This window comes from Musca vetustissima, unplaced genomic scaffold, assembly GCF_032173495.1.
Source record: "Musca vetustissima isolate MV318-11 ecotype Yass unplaced genomic scaffold, APGP_CSIRO_Mvet_v1 utg4091, whole genome shotgun sequence".
Classification (NCBI taxonomy): domain Eukaryota; kingdom Metazoa; phylum Arthropoda; class Insecta; order Diptera; family Muscidae; genus Musca; species Musca vetustissima.
In genome coordinates this window covers 94,425-117,117 of record NW_026884591.1, presented here as the reverse complement: position 1 = coordinate 117,117, position 22,693 = coordinate 94,425, and the positions used below count along the sequence as shown (strand labels likewise).

Below are 22,693 nucleotides of genomic sequence, written 5' to 3'. Positions count from 1 at the left end.
GGTAAGCAGTAAGGAAAGTAGTAAAGTCGGACTGGGCCGACTATATGATACCCTTCACCACTTTGGGTATATTCTACATATGTATCCTAACAGACGTCGCGTTTTTGTTATATATCTATATCTGAATCGATTTGAGGAAAAATTGCCAGAGACTAATTTATATTATATCTAATTCTATATCTAAATCTGAACCTATTTTTACGAAACTTAGCACAGATCATTCTAGACTTAATTCAGTACGTTATAACAAATTTCGTGCAAATCGAATGATTTTCAGAGACTTATTTGTACCAATTACCTAAAATTGGACGAAAATATATGAGAGCTATATTTAAATCTGAACCGATTTTGACGAAACTTAGCACACATCATTCTAGACTTAATTCAGTACCCTATACCAAAATTCGTACAAATCGAAAGATATATAGGGATTTTGGTGGACCAATTACATAAAATCGGACGAAAATATATGGGAGCTATATCGAAATCTGAACCGATTTTCACGATACTTTGTACACATCATTCTAGACTTAATTCAGTACGCTGTGTTAAATTTCGTGCAAATCAAAATATTTTCAGGGACTTTAGTGGACACTTTACCTAAAATCGGGCGAAACTATATATAGGAGCTATATCAAAATCTGAACAGATTTTCACGAAACTTAACACGCATCATTCTAGACCTTATTCATTACGCTGTGCCAAATTTCGTGCAAATCGAAAGATATATAGGGACTTTGGTACACCATTTACCTTAAATCGGACGAAAATATATATGGGAGCTATATCTAAATCTGAACCGATTTTTCCCAATTTCAATAGAGTTCGTCCTTGGGCCAAACAAATGAGCTGTGCCAAATTTCATCCAATTCGGATCATAAATGCGACCTGAACTTTGTTTACAATTTAACATGGACAGACGTACGGATGGACATGCATAAATCGAATCGATAAAGGAACCATGGGTCTATCTCGATTAGTTTTGCCTGTTACAAACATATGCACAAAGACCTAATACCCTGTACCACAGTGTGGTGAAGGGTATAAAAATGAATCTTACTAACGAACTTCTATCCATACATGATCAATAGGTGACGGACAGATTCACATGACGGACAGATTCACATATCACATAACTATTCTACAGAATGGGAATTTCATTACATATATTTTTATTCTTATTGTTTCAGATTTAGCGGAATCGATTTTTAAGAAATTCCTAAAGACAATAATTTTATTGGTGGCCCTATCCACAATGTATGATTATTTTTTGAAGACTCGTCAAGTGGATGAAGGGCAGCGTAGGGAATTTTATAAAAATAATTTGGATTTTCCATGTAAGTGAACCAAAATGCCTCTGTAGAGCCTTAAAAAATAGTCTTTAAAAAATCCACGCCTCTGAAAAATGTTTATTTGTTTTTTTCTTTCTTCCAGTATCCCGTCTCTTGACATCATTTTCCCTAACACGCAACTATTATCGCCTAACACAACCCTATCGTGGTGAGGTAGGTCGTGACTTTGCCTATATTGATGGACTGCGATCAATGGGCACCCTATTGGTGCTGCATGCCCACACCTTTTACCTGGCATTTTTGCCAATAAAAAATCCGGAATTTATTGAAAATTATGGTCAGACCACAGCGCGTCTTATGATCCTAAATTCTTCGACAATTATTGAAATCTTCATGGTAATCAGTGGCCTGCTACTGAATGTAAAATTTACCCACGGACGTTATGTTACCCCGCAAACGGGTGCCATGAAATGTCTGAAAGTTTTTCTTTTCATTGTCTTCAGTCGGATGATGAGGTAAGTAACTCCTTTTTTAGGAGGATATAAGTATCCTCTTTTAATTGTAAATATCTTTAATTCTAGATTTCTACCATCTGTGGGTCTGGTGGTTTGGTTAAATGCCACCGTTTTGAAAAATATGGGCAATGGTCCATTTTGGCGTCACGTTACCGAACCGGCACGGGTATTTAGTCGGGAATACTGGTGGAAAAATCTCCTGATGATTAATAATTTTTCATTGAAAGACACCGTAAGTCCCTTCTTGGGTTTTTTTTTTTAATATAAAGTTTGACCATGCATGTGTATTTATAGGTAAGTCCTCACACCTGGTATCTGGCAGCGGATTTGCACTTATTTGCCTATTTCACCTTGATGTTAATTATAATCTCGAAGTAAGTCTTTAATTTTATAGGATATTTTTTTAACGATTTTTAACAAAATATTTTGTCGAGGTTCCACAGAGGTCGAGGATTTTTAAAGAATATTTTTTTAAGGACAAGAGGAGGCGTGGATTTTTTAAAGAATATTTTTCAAAGACCAAGATGAGGCGTGGATTTTTTAAAGAATATTTTTCTAAGACCAAGATAAGGCGTGGATTTTTTAAAGAATATTTTTCTTAGGCCAAGATGAGGCGTGGATTTTTTAAAGAATATTTTTCTAAGACCAAGATAAGGCGTGGATTTTTTAAAGAATATTTTTCGAAGACCAAGATGAGGCGTGGATTTTTTAAAGAATATTTTTCTAAGGCCAAGATGAGGCGTGGATTTTTTAAAGAATATTTTTCTAAGACCAGGATAAGGCGTGGATTTTTTAAAGAATATTTTTCTAAGACCAAGATAAGGCGTGGATTTTTTAAAGAATATTTTTCTAAGGCCAATATGATGCGTGGATTTTTTAAAGAATATTTTTCTAAGGCCCACGAAAGGCGTGGATTTTTTTAAGAATATTTTTCTAAGGCCCACCAAAGGCGTGTATTTTTTTAATAATATTTTTCTAAGGCCCACGAAAGGCGTGGATTTTTTTAAGAATATTTTTCTAAGGCCCACCAAAGGCGTGTATTTTTTTAATAATATTTTTCTAAGGCCCACGAAAGGCGTGGATTTTTTTAAGAATATTTTTCTAAGGCCTACCAAAGGCGTGGATTTTTTTAAGAATATTTTTCTAAGGCCCACCAAAGGCGTGGATTTTTTTAAGAATAAGGCCAAGTGTAGATTTTTAAACGAATACTTTTCTTCTAAGGTACCCTCATTGCAAAAAATATGTTTATGGCACCTTGGCAGCATTGGCATTCCTCATACCAACCGTGGTGTGCTATATAACGAAGGTGGCCTCGAGTTTCGTTATCGAACCGGAGTAAGTTGAGAATCCAAAAAATAATCACGAACCATTTAAAATCCCTATTTTTCCCAGAGGTTATCGCTATGGCTTTATGATGGGCATTGATGCATTTTATGATCTCTATACCCCCTCGTACAATAGTTTAAGTGGTTATCTCATCGGCATGCTATGTGGTGAATTATATATGAAATATTCGGAGAAATCAAAAATACGTGAAACTCTACGAGGTCTATTGAAATATGAAATATTGGCTTGGGTGATAGTCCCCTTGGCGGCTGCGACAATTAGTTTTGTGGGGACCATTACAAATTTCCTTCCACCCTCAATATGGACAGCCCTATATGCTGGTATAAATCGTAATCTATGGAATCTGCTGGTGTGCGGAATACCCATTGTTGTAATGGCCTGCAAGAGGGGAAGTAAGGGGATATTGGAAAAAGTTTGAAATTTATAAAAACTCATAATAATTTTTCCCTTAGTGATAATCTATGATTTCTGTTGCCTGCCCATGTTCCGCATCCTGGCCCGCCTATCATTTCAAATGTATCTGTGGAATATTTTGATTTTACAAATAACAAATGGTTATAAGAAAATACCACAAGAATTGTCGGGATTATATTTTGTAAGTAATTTTACGAAATTTTTTTTCAGTGTATTTTTAAAAAAATAAATATTTTTTACTTCTATTTTTCAGAATGGCCAGGCTCTTATATCAATTAGCCTGCTATTGATGGTGGCATTTGTCGCTTGTCTGCTAATAGAATATCCATTTGCCCAGCTATTTGATGCTCTGCAAAGGGGAAGGAAACGAACGGGAAAAGGTGAGTATTTCTGGAGACTAAAATCCGACAAACAAGGTTCAATTCAAGGAAGCTCTCGGTATTGTTTTTGAATTCCAATATTTGTTTCTATTATTCCCTTGCTCCTAAGACTGGGAAAGCCAGTTTAAATAATTTTACTTCTTTCTATATAATTTCTACTTTTTTTATTGCAGTTGAAATTTCCAAGGGAAATCGCTAATTTGGAAATTTGTCATCGAATTTAATATTTGCATGTAAATATTATAATTTTTATTTTAAATACACACTTAGCAATGAAGCGCTAAATTACAACAGACATACACACAATTACACACTCACACCAGGGATGGGAATTCAACAGGCGAGGATTTTTTAAAGAATATTTTTTCAAGGCCCGTGGACTTCTCAAATAATATTTTTTCAAGGCCCATCCAAGGCGTGGACTTTTTAAAGAATATTTTTTCAAGGCCCGTGGACTTCTCAAATAATATTTTTTCAAGGCCCATCCAAGGCTTGGACTTTTTAAATAATATTTTTTAAAGGCCCATCCAAGGCGTGGACTTCTCAAATAATATTTTTTCAAGACCCGTGGACTTCTCAAATAATATTTTTTCAAGAACCGTGGACTTCTCAAATAATATTTTTCAAGGCCCATCCAAGGCGTGGACTTTTTAAAGAATATTTTTTCAAGGCCCGTGGACTTCTCAAATAATATTTTTTCAAGGCCCATCCAAGGCGTGGACTTTTTATAGAATATTTTTTCAAGGCCCGTGGACTTCTCAAATAATATTTTTTAAGTCTCATCCAAGGCGTGGACTTTTTAAAGAATATTTTTTCAAGGTCCATCTAAGGCGTGGACTTCTCAAATAATATTTTTTCAAGGCCCATCTAAGGCGTGGACTTCTCAAATAATATTTTTTCAAGGCCCATCCAAGGCGTGGACTTTTTAAAGCATATTTTTTCAAGGCCCATCTAAAGTGTGGACTTTTTAAAGCATATTTTTTCAAGGCCCATCTAAAGTGTGGACTTCTCAAATAATATTTTTTCAAGGCCCATCCAAGGCGTGGACTTTTTAAAGCATATTTTTTCAAAGCCCATCTAAGGCGTGGACTTTTTAAAGAATATTTTTTCAAGGCCCATCCAAGGCGTGGACTTTTGACCTATAAGTGTAAAATTTACTAAATTTAGTTCTAATTGTATATATATTGAAAATATATAGCTAGAATATAGAAATTTTCTATAGAATACAGGATGGGAAGTAATGTTGATGTACCGAAATGGTTTAAGAAATTCGTACTTATGTGTATTAAAAGTACAAAATGGTACTAAATTTGGTACTATTTGCATTTAGTTGAGTGTATAGTTGAATGGAAAGCTGAAAATAGGAATTGGGATTACTATTGGAATACATGATTGAGGTAGCATTAAAAATGGTACTAAATTTGGTGCAAGTTGCATTAAGGTGAACGAATAGAGCTGTAGTCTTCAAATTGAGAATTAAAATGACTGTTGGAGTGTAGGATTGAGGTAGTTTAAGAAAGTCGTAGTTACTGGTACGAAAAATTCTATATGGTACTAAATTTAGTACAATTTGGATTTTGCTTGATTAGAGCTGAAAACCTGAAATTTGGAATTAAGATTACTGTTGAAGATTGAACTATAGTCACACCTTTGGAAATTCGTATTTATGTGTACGAAAACTACTAAACAGCACTAAATATGGTACTACTTTGGATCTATGTGAACGGATAGGGCTGGGATCCTGGAATTTGTCATTAAAAATAGTTTTAGAGTGTGAAATTCAGAAGTTTTAGAAACTCGTACTAACGTCTACGAAAAGTTGATACAATTTGGATGTAGGTGAACGGATAGAGCAGGGATCCTTAAATGGGCACATAAGGTTATTGTTGGTACAATTTGGACTTAAGTAAACGGTTAGAACTCGAATTCTGAAAGTTGCCACATAGGTTACTGTGGAAGTGTAGGAAAAGTACAGAATGATACCAAATCTGGTACAATTTGGAGTACAGACAGAGCTGAAATTCTTAAATTTGAACTTGCGATTGCTATTTGAAAGCAGGGTTGGAATATTGAGATAGGTTTGGAATATGGGTACGAAAAGTACAGAATGGCGTGGATGTACTAAAAGTACTAAACATTACTAAATTTAGTTCTAATTGTAAATACATATTGAACATATATAGCTAGAATCTTGAAATTTGATATAGAATACAGGATGGGAAGTAATGTTGATGTATCGAAATGGTTTTAGAAATTCGTACTTATGTGTATTAAGAGTACAAAATGGTACTAAATTTGGTACTATTTGCATTTAGTTGAGTGTATAGTTGAGTGAAAAGCTGGAAATAGGAATTGGGATTACTATTGGAGTACATGATTGAGGTAGCATTAAAAAATCGTACTTATATGTATGAAAAGTACTAAATTTGGTGCATGTTGGATTAAGGTGAACGGATAGAGCTGGAGTCTTCAAATTGAGAATTAAAATGACTGTTGGAGTGTAGGATTGAGGTAGTTTAAGAAATTCGTAGTTACTGGTACGAAAAGTTCTATATGGTACTAAATTTAGTACAATTTGGATTTTGCTTGGTTAGAACTGAAAACCTGAAATTTGGAATTAAGATTACTGTTGAAGATTGAGCTATAGTCACACCTTTGTGTACGAAAAGTACTAAACGGCACTAAATATGGAACAATTTGGATCTATGTGAACGGATAGGGCTGGGATCCTCGTATTTGTCATTAAAAATAGTTTTGGAGTGTGAAATTCAGAAGTTTTAGAAACTCATACTAACGTCTACGAAAAGTTGATACAATTTGGATGTAGGTGAACGGATAGAGCTGGGATCTTTAAATGTGCACTTAAGGTTATTGTTGGAGTGCATGACTGAGGTAGTTTTAGAAATTCTTACTTAAGAGTATGAAAAGTACTAAATGGTACTAAATTTGGATTTCATTGAACCCAGAGAAATTTAGAAAATCAAATGTATGTATACGAATTGTAAATAGAATAGAAAATGCACTCAGTTTGGATTTGGGTAACGGAGAAAGCTGGAAACCTAAAATTTATAATGTGGGTCACTAACGGAGAATTAGAAAGAAGTACCAAGGGGGTTTTGGAAGTAACTGGCGTGGATTTTATAGATATATATTTTTAAGTCCCATCAAAGGCGTGGACTTTTTAAAGAATACATTTTTCAAGGTTCATCAAATTTATAAAAAAAAATTCAAGGGCTCTTGAGGCGTGGATTTTTAGGACTCACAGTTGTGTGGACGTTTTAAAAAATATTTTTTAATGACTCGCTGAAGCATGAATTTTTTAAAAATATTATTAAAGGAATATTTTTTATTATTCCATAAGGACTACCAGAGCCGTGGATTTAAAACACATTTCTTAAGGACTCCCAGAGGCGTGGAAGTTTAAAAAAAGTATTTTTTAGGACTCGCTGAAGCTTGAATTTTTTAAAGAATATGTTTAAGGGCTTGCTAAGGCGTGGATTTAAAAAATATATATTTCTTAAGGACCCCCAGAGGTGTGGATTTTTAAACAAATGTTTCTTAAGGACTCCCAGAAAAGTGGAAGTTTAAAAAAAATATTTCTTAAGGTCTCGTTGAGGCTCTAACTTTAATGTCGTTAAAGGTTTTTTATATTTTTTTTCTAAAAAAGAATTAAAAACAAAAATACCCAAACACACAATTATTCCTAAATATAATAATGATACATTTAAATAAAATAATAAATATTCATACACTAATTTTAAATAATGTTTTGACTTTCAGATGAGGCAACGAAAGAATCCAAAGTTCAATAATTCAAACAAATTTGTATACAAAATTGTATTATTGTTATAAATAAATTCTAAGAATTTTATAAAAAAAAAAAATAAATAAATAAACAAACTCTCTTTTTTATTCGAAATAAAGGGTATAAGGAAGAAGGTCAATGTAAGGAATATTTGAAAACCAGGCTTATTGAAAAATATTCGGAAAAAAAATAAAAATTTCGAATATTTTTTTTTTTGCAAAAAAAAAATCTTTTATTTAATCCATAAGAATTTTTAATTCTACTATCTGACTATGTATATTTGTCAACCAATCATCCATTTCTTATCGTCATCATCACCGTTAGCAAATCAACCGGACAATTGTGTTTAGATTCATAATTAGCAGCAGCTAATACTCGTAATAATTATAGGAATATAGCCAGCTGTGTGAATGGCAAACACTTCGGAGTATTGCATTTACATTTCAATCGCAAGCAAATATTGACACATATAAATTTGAAACAGTGCAAAAAAGGGATATTTGCCACTGCAAAAACTTGACAATGTTTTGTTTGTTAAATAATATATATCCGCACGTAACCCAGCGAATTTTTTTGACGAGAAGGAGGTAGTCGAAAGTCAATTTCTATAGATGAGCTGAAGGGCTGGATAGACGAGCTGAAGGGAGTCTTTATAGACGAGCTGAAGGGAGTCTTTATAGACGAGCTGAAGGGAGTCTTTATAGACGAGCTGAAGGGAGTCTTTATAGACGAGCTGAAGGGAGTCTTTATAGACGAGCTGAAGGGAGTCTTTATAGACGAGCTGAAGGGAGTCTTTATAGACGAGCTGAAGGGAGTCTTTATAGACGAGCTGAAGGGAGTCTTTATAGACGAGCTGAAGGGAGTCTTTATAGACGAGCTGAAGGGAGTCTTTATAGACGAGCTGAAGGGAGTCTTTATAGACGAGCTGAAGGGAGTCTTTATAGACGAGCTGAAGGGAGTCTTTATAGACGAGCTGAAGGGAGTCTTTATAGACGAGCTGAAGGGAGTCTTTATAGACGAGCTGAAGGGAGTCTTTATAGACGAGCTGAAGGGAGTCTTTATAGACGAGCTGAAGGGAGTCTTTATAGACGAGCTGAAGGGAGTCTTTATAGACGAGCTGAAGGGAGTCTTTATAGACGAGCTGAAGGGAGTCTTTATAGACGAGCTGAAGGCAGTCTTTATAGACGAGCTGAAGGGAGTCTTTATAGACGAGCTGAAGGGAGTCTTTATAGACGAGCTGAAGGGAGTCTTTATAGACGAGCTGAAGGGAGTCTTTATAGACGAGCTGAAGGCAGTCTTTATAGACGAGCTGAAGGGAGTCTTTATAGACGAGCTGAAGGCAGTCTTTATAGACGAGCTGAAGGCAGTCTTTATAGACGAGCTGAAGGCAGTCTTTATAGACGAGCTGAACGGAGTCTTCATAGACGAGCTGAAGGGAGTCTTTATAGACGAGCTGAAGGGAGTCTTTATAGACGAGCTGAAGGGAGTCTTTACAGACGAGCTGAATGGAGTCTTTATAGACGAGCTGAAAGGAAGTCTTTATAGATGAGCTGAAAGGGAGTCTGTATAGACGAGCTGAAAGACAGTCATTATAGACGAGCTGAAGGGAATCTTTATAGACGAGCTGAAGGGAATCTTTATAGACGAGCTGAAGGGAATCTTTATAGACGAGCTGAAGGGAGTCTTTATAGACGAGCTGAAGGGAGTCTTTATAGACGAGCTGAAGGGAGTCTTTATAGACGAGCTGAAGGGAGTCTTTATAGACGAGCTGAAGGGAGTCTTTATAGACGAGCTGAAGGGAGTCTTTATAGACGAGCTGAAGGGAATCTTTATAGACGAGCTGAAGGGAGTCTTTATAGACGAGCTGAAGGGAGTCTTTATAGACGAGCTGAAGGGAGTCTTTATAGACGAGCTGAAGGGAGTCTTTATAGACGAGCTGAAGGGAGTCTTTATAGACGAGCTGAAGGGAGTCTTTATAGACGAGCTGAAGGGAGTCTTTATAGACGAGCTGAAGGGAGTCTTTATAGACGAGCTGAAGGGAGTCTTTATAGACGAGCTGAAGGGAGTCTTTATAGACGAGCTGAAGGGAGTCTTTATAGACGAGCTGAAGGGAGACTTTATAGACGAGCTGAAGGGAGTCTTTATAGACGAGCTGAAGGGAGTCTTTATAGACGAGCTGAAGGGAGTCTTTATAGACGAGCTGAAGGGAGTCTTTATAGACGAGCTGAAGGGAGACTTTATAGACGAGCTGAAGGGAGACTTTATAGACGAGCTGAAGGGAGACTTTATAGACGAGCTGAAGGGAGTCTTTATAGACGAGCTGAAGGGAGTCTTTATAGACGAGCTGAAGGGAGTCTTTATAGACGAGCTGAAGGGAGTCTTTATAGACGAGCTGAAGGGAGTCTTTATAGACGAGCTGAAGGGAGTCTTTATAGACGAGCTGAAGGGAGTCTTTATAGACGAGCTGAAGGGAGTCTTTATAGACGAGCTGAAGGGAGTCTTTATAGACGAGCTGAAGGGAGTCTTTATAGACGAGCTGAAGGGAGTCTTTATAGACGAGCTGAAGGGAGTCTTTATAGACGAGCTGAAGGGAGTCTTTATAGACGAGCTGAAGGGAGTCTTTATAGACGAGCTGAATGGAGTCTTTATAGACGAGCTGAATGGAGTCTTTATAGACGAGCTGAAGGGAGTCCCTATAGAAGGGCTAAAAGGGGTCTTTATAGACGATCTGAAGGGAGTCTCTATAGAATGGCTGAAAGGTACCTTTATAGACGAGATAAGTCTTTATGGTCTCTGTAGTTGAGTTGAAGGGAGTTTTTATTTTTTTGGTCCCATCCCAAATTGTTCGCTGGGTATTATCCATATACAAATTATAAAAATAAGTTTTATATAAATATTATTCAGTAACTGTTTAGGCTACTAACAAAAAAAAATACAGATCAATTTGTTGACATTTTTTTTTTCTTTTTTTTTTTGAAGAAATGTTGTCGTTTTCAGTTTCAATTACTCATCCCACGCCAACATCATCACCATAATTTTTGTTTTTATTTATTTTTTTTGTTTATTTGAAATTATTTGGTTATGTACGAGTACTCGCGTTTGGCGGTCGCATGTTTGAACGAAATTGTGGAGAACCTGTTAAGATGAGTTTAAATAATTAACAAATTATTATTATTTCGAATCATTAGATTTTTGTAAACGCTGTGTTTACTTTCTTCACTTCACATCTGGACATGCAAATGGTGGCGAACGTAAAGCCCAACGAATGAGAGACAGATTCTAAGTTTTAGTAGTATTTTGGACACTGGCGGAAGTACATAGTGACGACGACGAAAAATAACAACAACAACAGCATGCAAGGTGCTAAAAATTTTATAATTTTTTTCGTTATGTTGATGGGTATTCCCAACAAGGTGGCCGGTGGAGATAGTGAGGGTAGGAGAATTTTTTTTTTGCTTTGAAATTTTGTTTTTCAAAATTCTGTTTCCACTTAGAGTTCACTTATGACCACATGCCACCACTATATGCCTCGGTAGACTATGAAGATTGCCTCCGACAACCTTCAGCCTCCTATTGCATGATTTATGCGGAAATTCAAGCGGATACCACCTCCCTGCTGTGGCAGAATATTTGGAATTTTACGAATGCCTATCGTTATCATTATCGCCACGATCAAGTGTATCGGGGTATTTGTTCTTCGCAATGTGAAAAGGAATATTTAATGGAACCGACTGTAACTGAGAACATTTTGTGGAGTGACAATGTCCAAATGGCGGAGAAACTACATCGGATTTCAAGGAAACAACACATTTTGACCGATAATGTAGATAAACTTCGTCAGTGTATTAGCGCGGAATTTCGGGAAAAATATAACCTCAGTGTACGGACTTTTGCCACCTACTGTGATAATCCAGGGGAGCCACTGGAAAAAGGTAAGATAGACGTCAACATTTAAGGCTTTAGAGACGAGCGGAAGTCGGTCTTTATAGACGAGATGAGGGCAGTCTTTATAGACGAGCTGGAGGGCAGTCTTTATAGACGAGCTGAAGGGAGTCTTTATAGACGAGCTGAAGGGAGTCTTTATAGACGAGCTGAAGGGAGTCTTTATAGACGAGCTGAAGGGAGTCTTTATAGACGAGCTGAAGGGAGTCTTTATAGACGAGCTGAAGGTAGTCTTTATAGACGAGCTGAAGGGAGTCTTTATAGACGAGCTGAAGGGAGTCTTTATAGACGAGCTGAAGGGAGTCTTTATAGACGAGCTGAAGGGAGTCTTTATAGACGAGCTGAAGGGAGTCTTTATAGACGAGCTGAAGGGAGTCTTTATAGACGGGCTGAAGGGAGTCTTTATAGACGAGCTGAAAGGAGTCTTTATAGACGAGCTGAAGGGAGTCTTTATAGACGAGCTGAAGGGAGTCTTTATAGACGAGCTGAAGGGAGTCTTTATAGACGAGCTGAAGGGAGTCTTTATAGACGAGCTGAAGGGAGTCTTTATAGACGAGCTGAAGGGAGTCTTTATAGACGAGCTGAAGGGAGTCTTTATAGACGAGCTGAAGGGAGTCTTTATTGACGAGCTGAAGGGAGTCTTTATAGACGAGCTGAAGGGAGTCTTTATTGACGAGTTGAGAGGGTTTTTATAGAGCCTTTATAGACCAGTCTTTGTATTCCATTTCATTCAGTCTTTATAGACGAGCTGGAGGGATTATTTTTAGACGAGCCAAAAGGAGTCTTTTTAGACGAGCTGAGGAAAGTCTTTTCAGACGAGCTGAAGATAGTCTTTATATAAGAAGAGGGGGATTCTGCATCGACGAGCTGAACGGAGTTTATGTGGACGAACTGGAGGGAATATTTATAGATCAGCTGGAGGAACTCATTATAGACGAGATTAATGCGTGAGGTCCTTATAGTTGTATTAAAGGGAGTCTCTACATACGATTGTATGTGGCACTTTATGGAAGAGCTGACGAAAATCTATAGAAGAATATAGAAACGTCTTTTGGAAGGTATATATGCCACTTATATATTCCTCAATTTCTTTCTAATTTCTCCACAGGTCCTTGGTACTATATTTCCATATTAATTTTTATATGTATTGTACTCCTGAATATTTTCTCCACAATATATGATGGCTACTTGAAATCATGCCAAGCGGAATCAAAGGAAACAAACAAATATTATGATAAACAGCATAATAAATCAGGTATTTATTCATTTATTGAAACTAAATACACTGTATTACCATGAAATCAAAGAAAATTGTCCTTGTCCCCTGTCCTGTCATTGCCTATAATTCCTTATTATAATTAAAATCAATTTCGGAGATATTTTTAATTTTTATTCCCCCGTTTTATTTACAGCGCACAAATATCTCTGCTCCTTTTCCCTATATCGCAACTATCGACGCCTTGTCATACCAAATGAAAGTCCAATGGGCAAAGATCTACAATTTATTGATGGTTTTCGCACCCTACTGTCCATCGTTATTGTTATTGAACATTTAATTTACACACAATTTATGCCAATGGAAAATCCCGAATTTTTTGAAAAACAATATGCCAGTACGATTATCTTGACACTGAGCCATATGCTTGTAAGCATTGAATTATTTTTTATGCTAAGTGGTTTGATGTTGTATTTGAAATTTATAAAAGGTCAATATATAACATCGGAAAGTTCTCTCAAGGAGTGTTTTAGAGTTTATATAAGGATTTTGATGTCACGGTATTTAAGGTAAGGTCTTGCAATATGAAAATTCTTGAAAAAGTTATTTTTTATTTGTCTCTTGTAGGTATATACCATCTTTATTGTTCCTGATATTATTCTCATCAAATGTTTTGCTATATCTTCGGAATGCCCCTTTTTGGCGGCACATCATGGAACCAAATGTTATTTTGTGTCGCAGTGAATGGTGGTCGAATCTTTTGATGACAGCAAATTTAGGTATAAATAATTGTGTAAGTATAACAAACTATATGAATAAACTTTCCAGCTCATCTATAGGGACTTTCAGCATTCTACAGAGACTCTCAGCATCATTTTGGAGTATAATAGGCCATACTTCAGTCGTTTTTCAGACTGTCCTCAGATGATCTCACACAGGGAGTATAAAGCTCATCTATAATTGCTACCTCCAACTCGCCGGTGATGACATATATAAATTCTCTTTTCAGTTCCTCTATAAATATTTCCTTTAGTTCTTTTATAAAGACTTCCTTCATCTCATTTGTAAAGACTGAAAATCTACTATAAATCCCCCCTGCCTTGCTTATCTATAAAAACTCCATTCAGTGCATTTATGAATATTCCCTTCATTTCATCTATAAAGACTCCCTTGAGCCCATCAGCTCGTCTATAAAGAATCCCTTCAGCTCGTCTATAAAGACTCCCTTCAGCTCGTCTATAAAGACTCCCTTCAGCTCGTCTATAAAGACTCCCTTCAGCTCGTCTATAAAGACTCCCTTCAGCTCGTCTATAAAGACTCCCTTCAGCTCGTCTATAAAGACTCCCTTCAGCTCGTCTATAAAGACTCCCTTCAGCTCGTCTATAAAGACTCCCTTCAGCTCGTCTATAAAGACTCCCTTCAGCTCGTCTATAAAGACTCCCTTCAGCTCGTCTATAAAGACTCCCTTCAGCTCGTCTATAAAGACTCCCTTCAGCTCGTCTATTCAGCTCGTCTATAAAGACTCCCTTCAGCTCGTCTATAAAGACTCCCTTCAGCTCGTCTATAAAGACTCCCTTCAGCCCGTCTATAAAGACTCCCTTCAGCCCGTCTATAAAGACTCCCTTCAGGTCGTCTATAAAGACTCCCTTCAGGTCGTCTATAAAGACTCCCTTCAGGTCGTCTATAAAGACTCCCTTCAGCTGGTCTATAAAGACTCCCTTCAGCCCATAAAAACACTCTGCCTTCAGTCCAACATCAATGAACTCATGTATATCGAATAAATGTTTATAATTTGTTTTTGTTTTCATTCCTTTTTAGTGCTGGGTCCACACTTGGTATATAGCTGCCGATTTTCAATTATATGCAATATTTCTTGCCTTATTAGTCTTAAGCGCCAAGTAAGTAATGCATATTTCGTACCTTACGATATTTTAAAAATAAAATATTTAATTCTTTCAGATATCCCGAATATAAAGTGGGCCTATATGCAATTATTGGCACAGTTGGAGCTTTACTTCCCACAATAGTTAGCTATGTAATGAAATTACAATCGATTGGTACCTGTAATATTGAGTAAGTTATAAAAACCAATATTGAAAATAGAAATATTCTACTAGAAAATAAAAAATCAATAGAAAGAAGGATTCCTATAAAGTCTCAGATCCTCCACAGAGACTATCCACAGTTTGTCTGCATATAGAAACTATATACAGCTATGAATGAAACTATATACAGCTACGAATTTTGATAAAATCGCAGCCAATTTCGCACAAATCAAATTTTAACCAAAGCTTTTAAATCACCTCTCTATCTCTCAGTTTATCAGCAATTATTTATTTTACTCACCCAGTTATTTATTATTTTGTTTTCAGAAATTATCGCCACATCTATTTGAAGGGTGTTGAGACGGGGGAATATGTTTATCTGAATCCCTTCTGTAATATGAATGGTTTCTTTATTGGCATTATTTGTGGTGAATTATATATGAAATACTTACAATATGATAAATATAGACATCTGGTTGGAAAACGCATTAAATATTTTATACCATATGGATGGATAATTATAGCCGCTATATGGTATTTGGGTTCCAAGCTATTATTTGCAGAACCATCAATATGGACTGCATTGTATGCTATACCACATAGACCGGTGTCGTTGATAATTGTCGCCACAATTGTTATTATCTACAAAATGTGTAACGGAGGAGGTAGGTAAAAAATTAAAAAAAATAAATAAAAAGAGTTATAAAAAACATCAGATATACGGAACTATAATAAGGAATAATAAATTAATTCTTGGATTTAAAGTAATTCACTACAACCGCCTTTAATCGGATATATGAATGAAATTTTTTTAGGTTTCCTTACCTGGCCCATATTTCGTCCTCTGGCACGAATTTCGTATCAGGTTTATCTCTGGCATTTTATAATTTTATTCACAATACTTGCCAGTGCACACAAGCCCATAGAAGTCTCACAAATGTTTCTGGTAAGTCAATATTAAGACGGAACTTATGAAAAATACAGTCGGAATCGTTCATAATAACATCATGACGACGGTAATTTAAATTCTGAAGAAAAAAATACGCCATTTACTTGATATCATTTATAGCGTTCCATTTCGCCTGTCTAATGATCGTCGCAGTGAGTTATTTCGACTGTGGTATCTGACAATGTGATTTTGCCTTAATTCTTAATTCGTTACGGAAGAAAGCTTTGATTCTAACTGTTCAATTTTTTGAAGATAATAAGTTCATAATACGATCCAATAATTTCAGCAACATTCTTATAAATAGTCTACCTGAAAACACAAAAAAAAATATTTTTCTTTTTCCAAATAATTTTAGGTTAAATTATTTTTCAAAACTTACGTGTTAGGAGCTATTGCATCATTTTTCATTGCCATTTTGGTTGAATATCCCATAGCTGAATTGTTGAGTGTATTCGAGCTGAAAAGTAAGTAAAAATTTTAACAAAATTAATTTCAGTTTCTATTAAAATTGAAGTAATATCTTCTAATTAATATTTATTATCTTTGCAGAAAAATCGAAATCGAATAAAAATTCATGATTTTTAGTGTATCCACAATTTGTAAAAACAAATTTGTATACATATATGTATGTACATATGTTAATACATTTATAGGATAAACTATATTTTTTAATAAAAATCTCTATTTTTGAAAATACAACATTTCGGCTTATGGCAGAGAGTATACAAATATCAGAAAAACTGAAAAAAGCAAATTTAGTAATTATAGAAGTTGCGAAGAAAGGCTTTAAAATACGAGCAGAAAGCAAATATTTTTCATGGAGTAGCTGAAGACAGGTATTTCTTATCGAAGGCGGGACATCTTTACAGATGGGTTAAAATATAGGTGTATATAAAAAGCATGACTACATCGTATTACCTTTTCCCAGGAACCGTAACGGTTATAACTTATATCAAATCAGGTAAAAAATAACTGTTATTATGTGACCTAAATAAAAAAAATCCACTTTAATTATTTATTTTTTGACGGAAAAAATAAAAGTTGGTTTTTAACTGTTAAAAATGATTTTTATTTTTTCCGTCAAAAATAAAAGTCTTTTTGGGACTTTTATTTTTTCCGTCAATAATAAAAGTCTTTTTGTGATTTTTATTTTTTCCGTCAGAAAATAAAAGTCTTTTTACGTAAATAAACATGTAGAGTTTGGTACCAGTTATATAACATTTGACCTAATAGTCAGGGGAATGATTCTTTAATTTATATTCATGATTTGGTACACTAGACTATTTTTTAAAAATTTATAACAAATATTTTTTACCTTCACAAAAAGACTTTTATTTTTGACGGAAAAAATAAAAATAATTTTTAACAGTTAAAAATCAACGTTTATTTTTTCCGTTAAAAAATAATCCTTAACATGGGAACTGAGAGTGTTTTCTCAAGATCACTCAATATCCTTAATGGGCTCCTCAGTACGAATCTATTGGTATGTGACACTATTGGTGTCCCATGTCTCTAACATGAAGATTTTTTTGTTCGCATTTTAAAAAATAACTGTTATTTTCGGTCCCTGCCTTTTCCAGCAGGATGCTAATTTGGTCACACGACAAACAGTTTGCCTTGCCTGAACCCGAACGAAATGACATTTCTGACTTTAACAGCACTGTCGAACGCAGGCTTTAAACACCTCTAGGGCTTCGAATGCGGCTTTATAGCCGACGTATAGGTGAAATGTGTCGATGTGTTTTTCGTGGGTCTTTTCAGGGATTTCCAGGATGCTGAGGTTCCAATCATTGCGCATGCATTTCTCTAGCCAAATTGTACTAATCAGCTGGTGCATGCTCCTGACCAAATTTTGATCACCGGTCTTGAATAGGTCGGCTGGCAAACCATCGGTACCTGCTGCTTCATTATTCTTCAGCTGATTGATTGCTATGCTGAGCTCATCTAGGCTATGTGGTCAACACTATAACGTCATATCTTATTGTTTTTGGGGTATATTGGACACCGCCACTAGGTGATACTAGAAGCTTTTTAAAATGCTCCTTCCATATCCCCAACACGCCGTCTGTATCTGCCACCAAGTTTCCTTCTTCATCTCTACAGGAGGATGTGCCTGCACCAAAGCCTTCAGTTTGGTGTTTGGTAAAATTTTCGGACTTTGTTCTGACTCCTGTACATCTCGATTTGCTGTATATATACATATGTAAACATATGCATCATACTAATTAATTCAATTAAATAATTCGAAATATTTTACATTGACAGGAAATAACATTAAAAACACTACGAAAAAATGGGCTATCATTTCGCAGTGAAAGGCCACCAGGAAATCTGTTACTTCAAATTCGCTATATGAATACCATTATTTTTCAAATACCACTATTTTTATATCTGTTATTTGAAACACCGCTTTTGGATATAATTCGGAACAGAATGATTTTAAAATTCGTAACAATTCCACCTTCATAATATTTATTATCGTATTTGATAATGTGCAGCCGTCGTCCTACAAAATCCCTTGTCTTGACATTTTAAATTCAACGAAATAAATTCCGCCAATGCAATCAGCTGATTGCATTTTCCCACATCGCATTCGTAAACAAATGAGATGGCCATTTTCTTTTTTTGGCCGTTCGTAAACAGAAAATCTTACACGTTATGTCTACTTTACACCCAATTTTATCATAATTTTTGCTTTGACTTCTAATTTATAAAGTTCGGAACGCTTTTTTTGTAGATAGGTTCGTTGGAGAAAATCAAAATGGCGAAGAAGTCTTGTTGGCCAAACTCATGAACAATCAAAATAAAACACTGGTTCACGTGTCACTGTAGTAGTTCAATGGTTCAATTGAAATTTAATACCAGACAGATTAAATAATGAATTCTGAAATATATAAAAATTTGTAATTTAATATTTTAATTTATGTATATATTATTTAATTTTTCTCTCTCCATACAAACGATAAACAAAGAGATAACCAACATTTGTCATCATTCTTTGATTTACATCTAATCCCCTCTAGTTCATTTCAATGAATACATGTGTCATTTGAGGTGGTTCATTTCGGTACGACACATCTCTAATTGCTTATCAAACAAATTCAATCAAATCTCAAGGAAAACAATAAACAATTGATATAACAAAAAATAAATCGCAGACGGTGATGTTCCAAACAAATGACAACGTAAACCATTTGCAGGCTGAGTGAATCATTGGCAAAACGAACAAAACCTCCAACGTGACAGAGTAACAACACCCACAACTCCATCACCAACAAACCATTGTTGATTACTTCTCTTCATTTGATAATTGTGTTGTGTTGTTATCTTCTGTTTTTTTATTTTTTCCGAGAATTGACGAAACGAAAAAGGGCGTTTACACAACCAATAGAACACCAAAACTTTAATCAAAACAAAATTTCTTCAAATAATTTCCACTTTTATTTTTGTGAAGAACTTCATCAAAAACTATCAAAATTGCTACTCTACCGTCGTTGGTGACTAACAGCAGCAACGCCTCTGGCAGCGTTTGCAGCAATAATGCCAAGGCTTCATCATCGTCCAATTGTTTAGTTCCTGTTACACGTGCTTTGGAGTCGAAACTCCAAATCTCTGCAAATCCTTGTGACGAACTTGTATTGCGTACAAATTCCAATAATATGTCCGGTGATCAGAAGACATTAATTAAGGGCCATAGTTCCCAGTATGTGAAGTTAAATGTGGGTGGCCGTTTGTATTATACGACAATTGGAACATTGACAAAACACAATGACACAATGCTGAGTGCAATGTTTAGTGGTCGCATGGAAGTGCTAACAGATTCGGAGGGTAAGTTTGAAAATTTTCAAGAGCCATTATGTTTCTATGACTATCACAGGGCGTAAATTTTTTAAAGATTATTTTTTATGTGATTGATGTTTTTTCTATAGGAAAATGTTCGTCAGGGCCCCGAGGAAAGTTTTTTTTCTATAGGGAAAAGTTCGTCAGGGCCCCGAGGAAAGTTTTTTTTTCAAAGCTCTACACAAGGCGTGGAAAAGAATATTTTTTCAAGGCCCTGAGGAAAGTTTTTTTCTATATGAAAAAAAAAATTCGACAATGCCCTAAGGAATTTTTTCAACATTAAAGGTTCGTCAGGGCCCCGAGGAAAGTTTTTTTCTATAGGGAAAAGTTCGTCAGGGCCCCGAGGAAAGTTTTTTTCTATAGGGAAAAGTTCGTCAAGGCCCTGAGGAAAGTTTTTTTCTATATGAAAAAAATCGACAGAGCCCTGAAGAAATTGTTTTCTATATGAAAAATTCGTCAGGTCCCTGAGGAAATGTTTTTCTATAGGAAAAAAAATTGTCAAGGCACTGAGGAAAGTTTTTGCTACGGGGAAAAATTTCGCCAGCACCTGAGGAAATTTTTTTTTCTATAGGAAAAAAATTCGTCAGGCCTATGAGGAAAGTTTGTCAGGCCCTGAGTTTTTCCTATAAGAAAAAAATCGTCAATTGTCGTGGGACAATTGTTATGCCTTCATCTATAGGAGCCATTTATTAGAACCTCGAGGAATTTTGTCTATACTTAAGCTATTTTTTTTTTTATTTCCTTACAGGTTGGATATTAATTGATCGTTGTGGCAAATTCTTTGGCACAATTCTCAATTACTTGCGAGATGGTTCTGTGCCATTACCCGAATCTCATCGTGAAATAGCCGAGCTCTTGGCAGAGGCAAAATATTATTGTATCACGGAATTGGCTATGTCATGTGAACGAGCTCTGGTTGCCCATCAGGAGCCCAAACCTATATGTCGTATCCCCCTAATAACCTCTCAGAAGGAAGAACAGATGTTAATTAGTTCATCATCAAAACCAGCTGTGATTTTGGTGGTACAACGGCAAAATAATAAATATTCGTACACGAGTAATTCCGATGATAATTTACTGAAGAACATAGAACTATTCGATAAGCTGTCGTTACGTTTCAATGAACGCATACTCTTCATTAAGGATGTCATTGGACCAAGTGAAATATGTTGTTGGTCATTTTATGGACATGGCAAGAAGGTGGCTGAAGTTTGTTGCACCTCCATTGTTTATGCCACAGATAGGAAACATACAAAGGTCGAATTCCCCGAAGCGAGAATCTATGAAGAAACTTTACAGGTTTTACTTTACGAGAATCGTAATGCACCCGATCAAGAACTGTTGCAAGCTACCTCTTCAGTACGTAATCCATCGGGTGGTGGTTCATCGTCGGGTGCCTCGGGAGCGGGTTCCAGCGGCATGCATCAATACACCAGCGATGAGGAAGAAGAACGTACGGGCCTAGCTCGTTTGCGTTCGAATAAACGTAATAATCCCACATGATTTGTAACCCATTATGTGGTGCGACCGCGTCCCATTCTTCCCTAACTATGGCGGACAAGTGGTAGTGATAGTGCATAATGCTTGACCACTTGCAAATACCACCAACTGAAACAACAACACAAAACAAGGAAACAACCTAAAAAGGAGCAGTCACTGGCCTAGTTAAACCAACCATCATCTCATGCAAATAGAACAAAGAAAATGGACAATGATGGCAGCAGGGGAAGGAGTTACTATACAACAATATATTCTAAAAACAGATATCATTATTAATTAAAATATTATTTTTTCAACATGCATGTATGTACTAAGAATGTTTAGCTGGACATTTGGTACATCGCCACGACAGCAACAACAACTGTAAAACAGAATTTATGACAAGAATTGCTTTTTCAGTTTGTGTTTTTTTTTACACCCCAATCCAAAACTCCAACTCCACAAAAACAACACATCCACATATTATATTATCACATTACACATACATACATATATATTTTTTATACTTATTTTACACGCATATTTTTTTTATAAATTTCCATCCAACATTACAACAATCCACCAGCCCGCTTTTTCCATTCATTTTGCAAAAAAATGTGTTAAATAAATTGTATTAATTTTTTTTCTAATTTTTTTCTAAATGTTAATTGTTGATGGATATTTAAATGTTAGATGTTTCCATTAAATTATTCATATTTGGAAGCCTCATTTTTGATATTATCCTGAATGTGGATAAAGGAAAAAACTACAACAACAATATATGTTATAACAGTTTATGCAAAAAACAAAAACAACTATACGTAATATTTTATCAATACAAAAAAAATCGAAACGAAATAAAACAAAAAACAAGTTATTGTACCCAAAAAACTTAGATTTTTTATTCTTGAAAATTCTTGAAAAAAATTTAATATTAGAAGCAGGAAATTCGACACCAGCAGTCAGAAGAGGAATGTGCTACGTGTTTAAAAAAAGAAACAATTTATCAAGGCGTGGGCTTTTTAAAAACAATTTTTCAAAGTTCCTCTAATAAATTTGCATTTTCATCGTGGATTTTTTAAAAATAATAAGGCTGGATTTTTTTAAAGAATATTTTTCTAAGGCGTGCATGTTTTAAAGAATAATTTTCTAAGGCCCTCATAAGGCTGGATTTTTTAAAGAATACTTTCCTAAGGCCTTTTTTAAGGACCAATAAAAGAGTAGATTTTTAGATGTTTTCTATGGGAAAAAAACGTCAGGCCCCTGAGGAAAGTTTTTTTTGTAGGCCCCAGAGAAAAGATTTTTCTATAGGAAAAAAATCGTCAGGCCACAAATTAAATTAAAATTGTTAGCAACCCGAGGATTTGTTTCTATATTTAAGCCAGTTTTCTCTTTTCTTTTATATTTCCACAGACCGATTTCTCTTTCCTGAAGTTGCCAGTAATGGTGGTTCCTTCCCTCGCTCAATA

The 22,693-nt window shown here is 35.4% G+C and overlaps 1 protein-coding gene across 1 annotated transcript; it reads left to right on the top strand.

The window, feature by feature from the left end:
* The first annotated feature begins 19,372 nt into the window (after positions 1-19,372).
* On the top strand, positions 19,373-21,346 carry LOC133331597 (BTB/POZ domain-containing adapter for CUL3-mediated RhoA degradation protein 3). Its single transcript, XM_061539981.1, has 2 exons — positions 19,373-19,733; positions 20,494-21,346. The coding sequence occupies exons 1-2, from the start codon at positions 19,565-19,567 to the stop codon at positions 21,246-21,248; spliced, it is 924 nt and encodes a 307-aa protein (XP_061395965.1). The 5' UTR covers positions 19,373-19,564; the 3' UTR covers positions 21,249-21,346.
* The last annotated feature ends 1,347 nt before the right edge of the window (positions 21,347-22,693 follow it).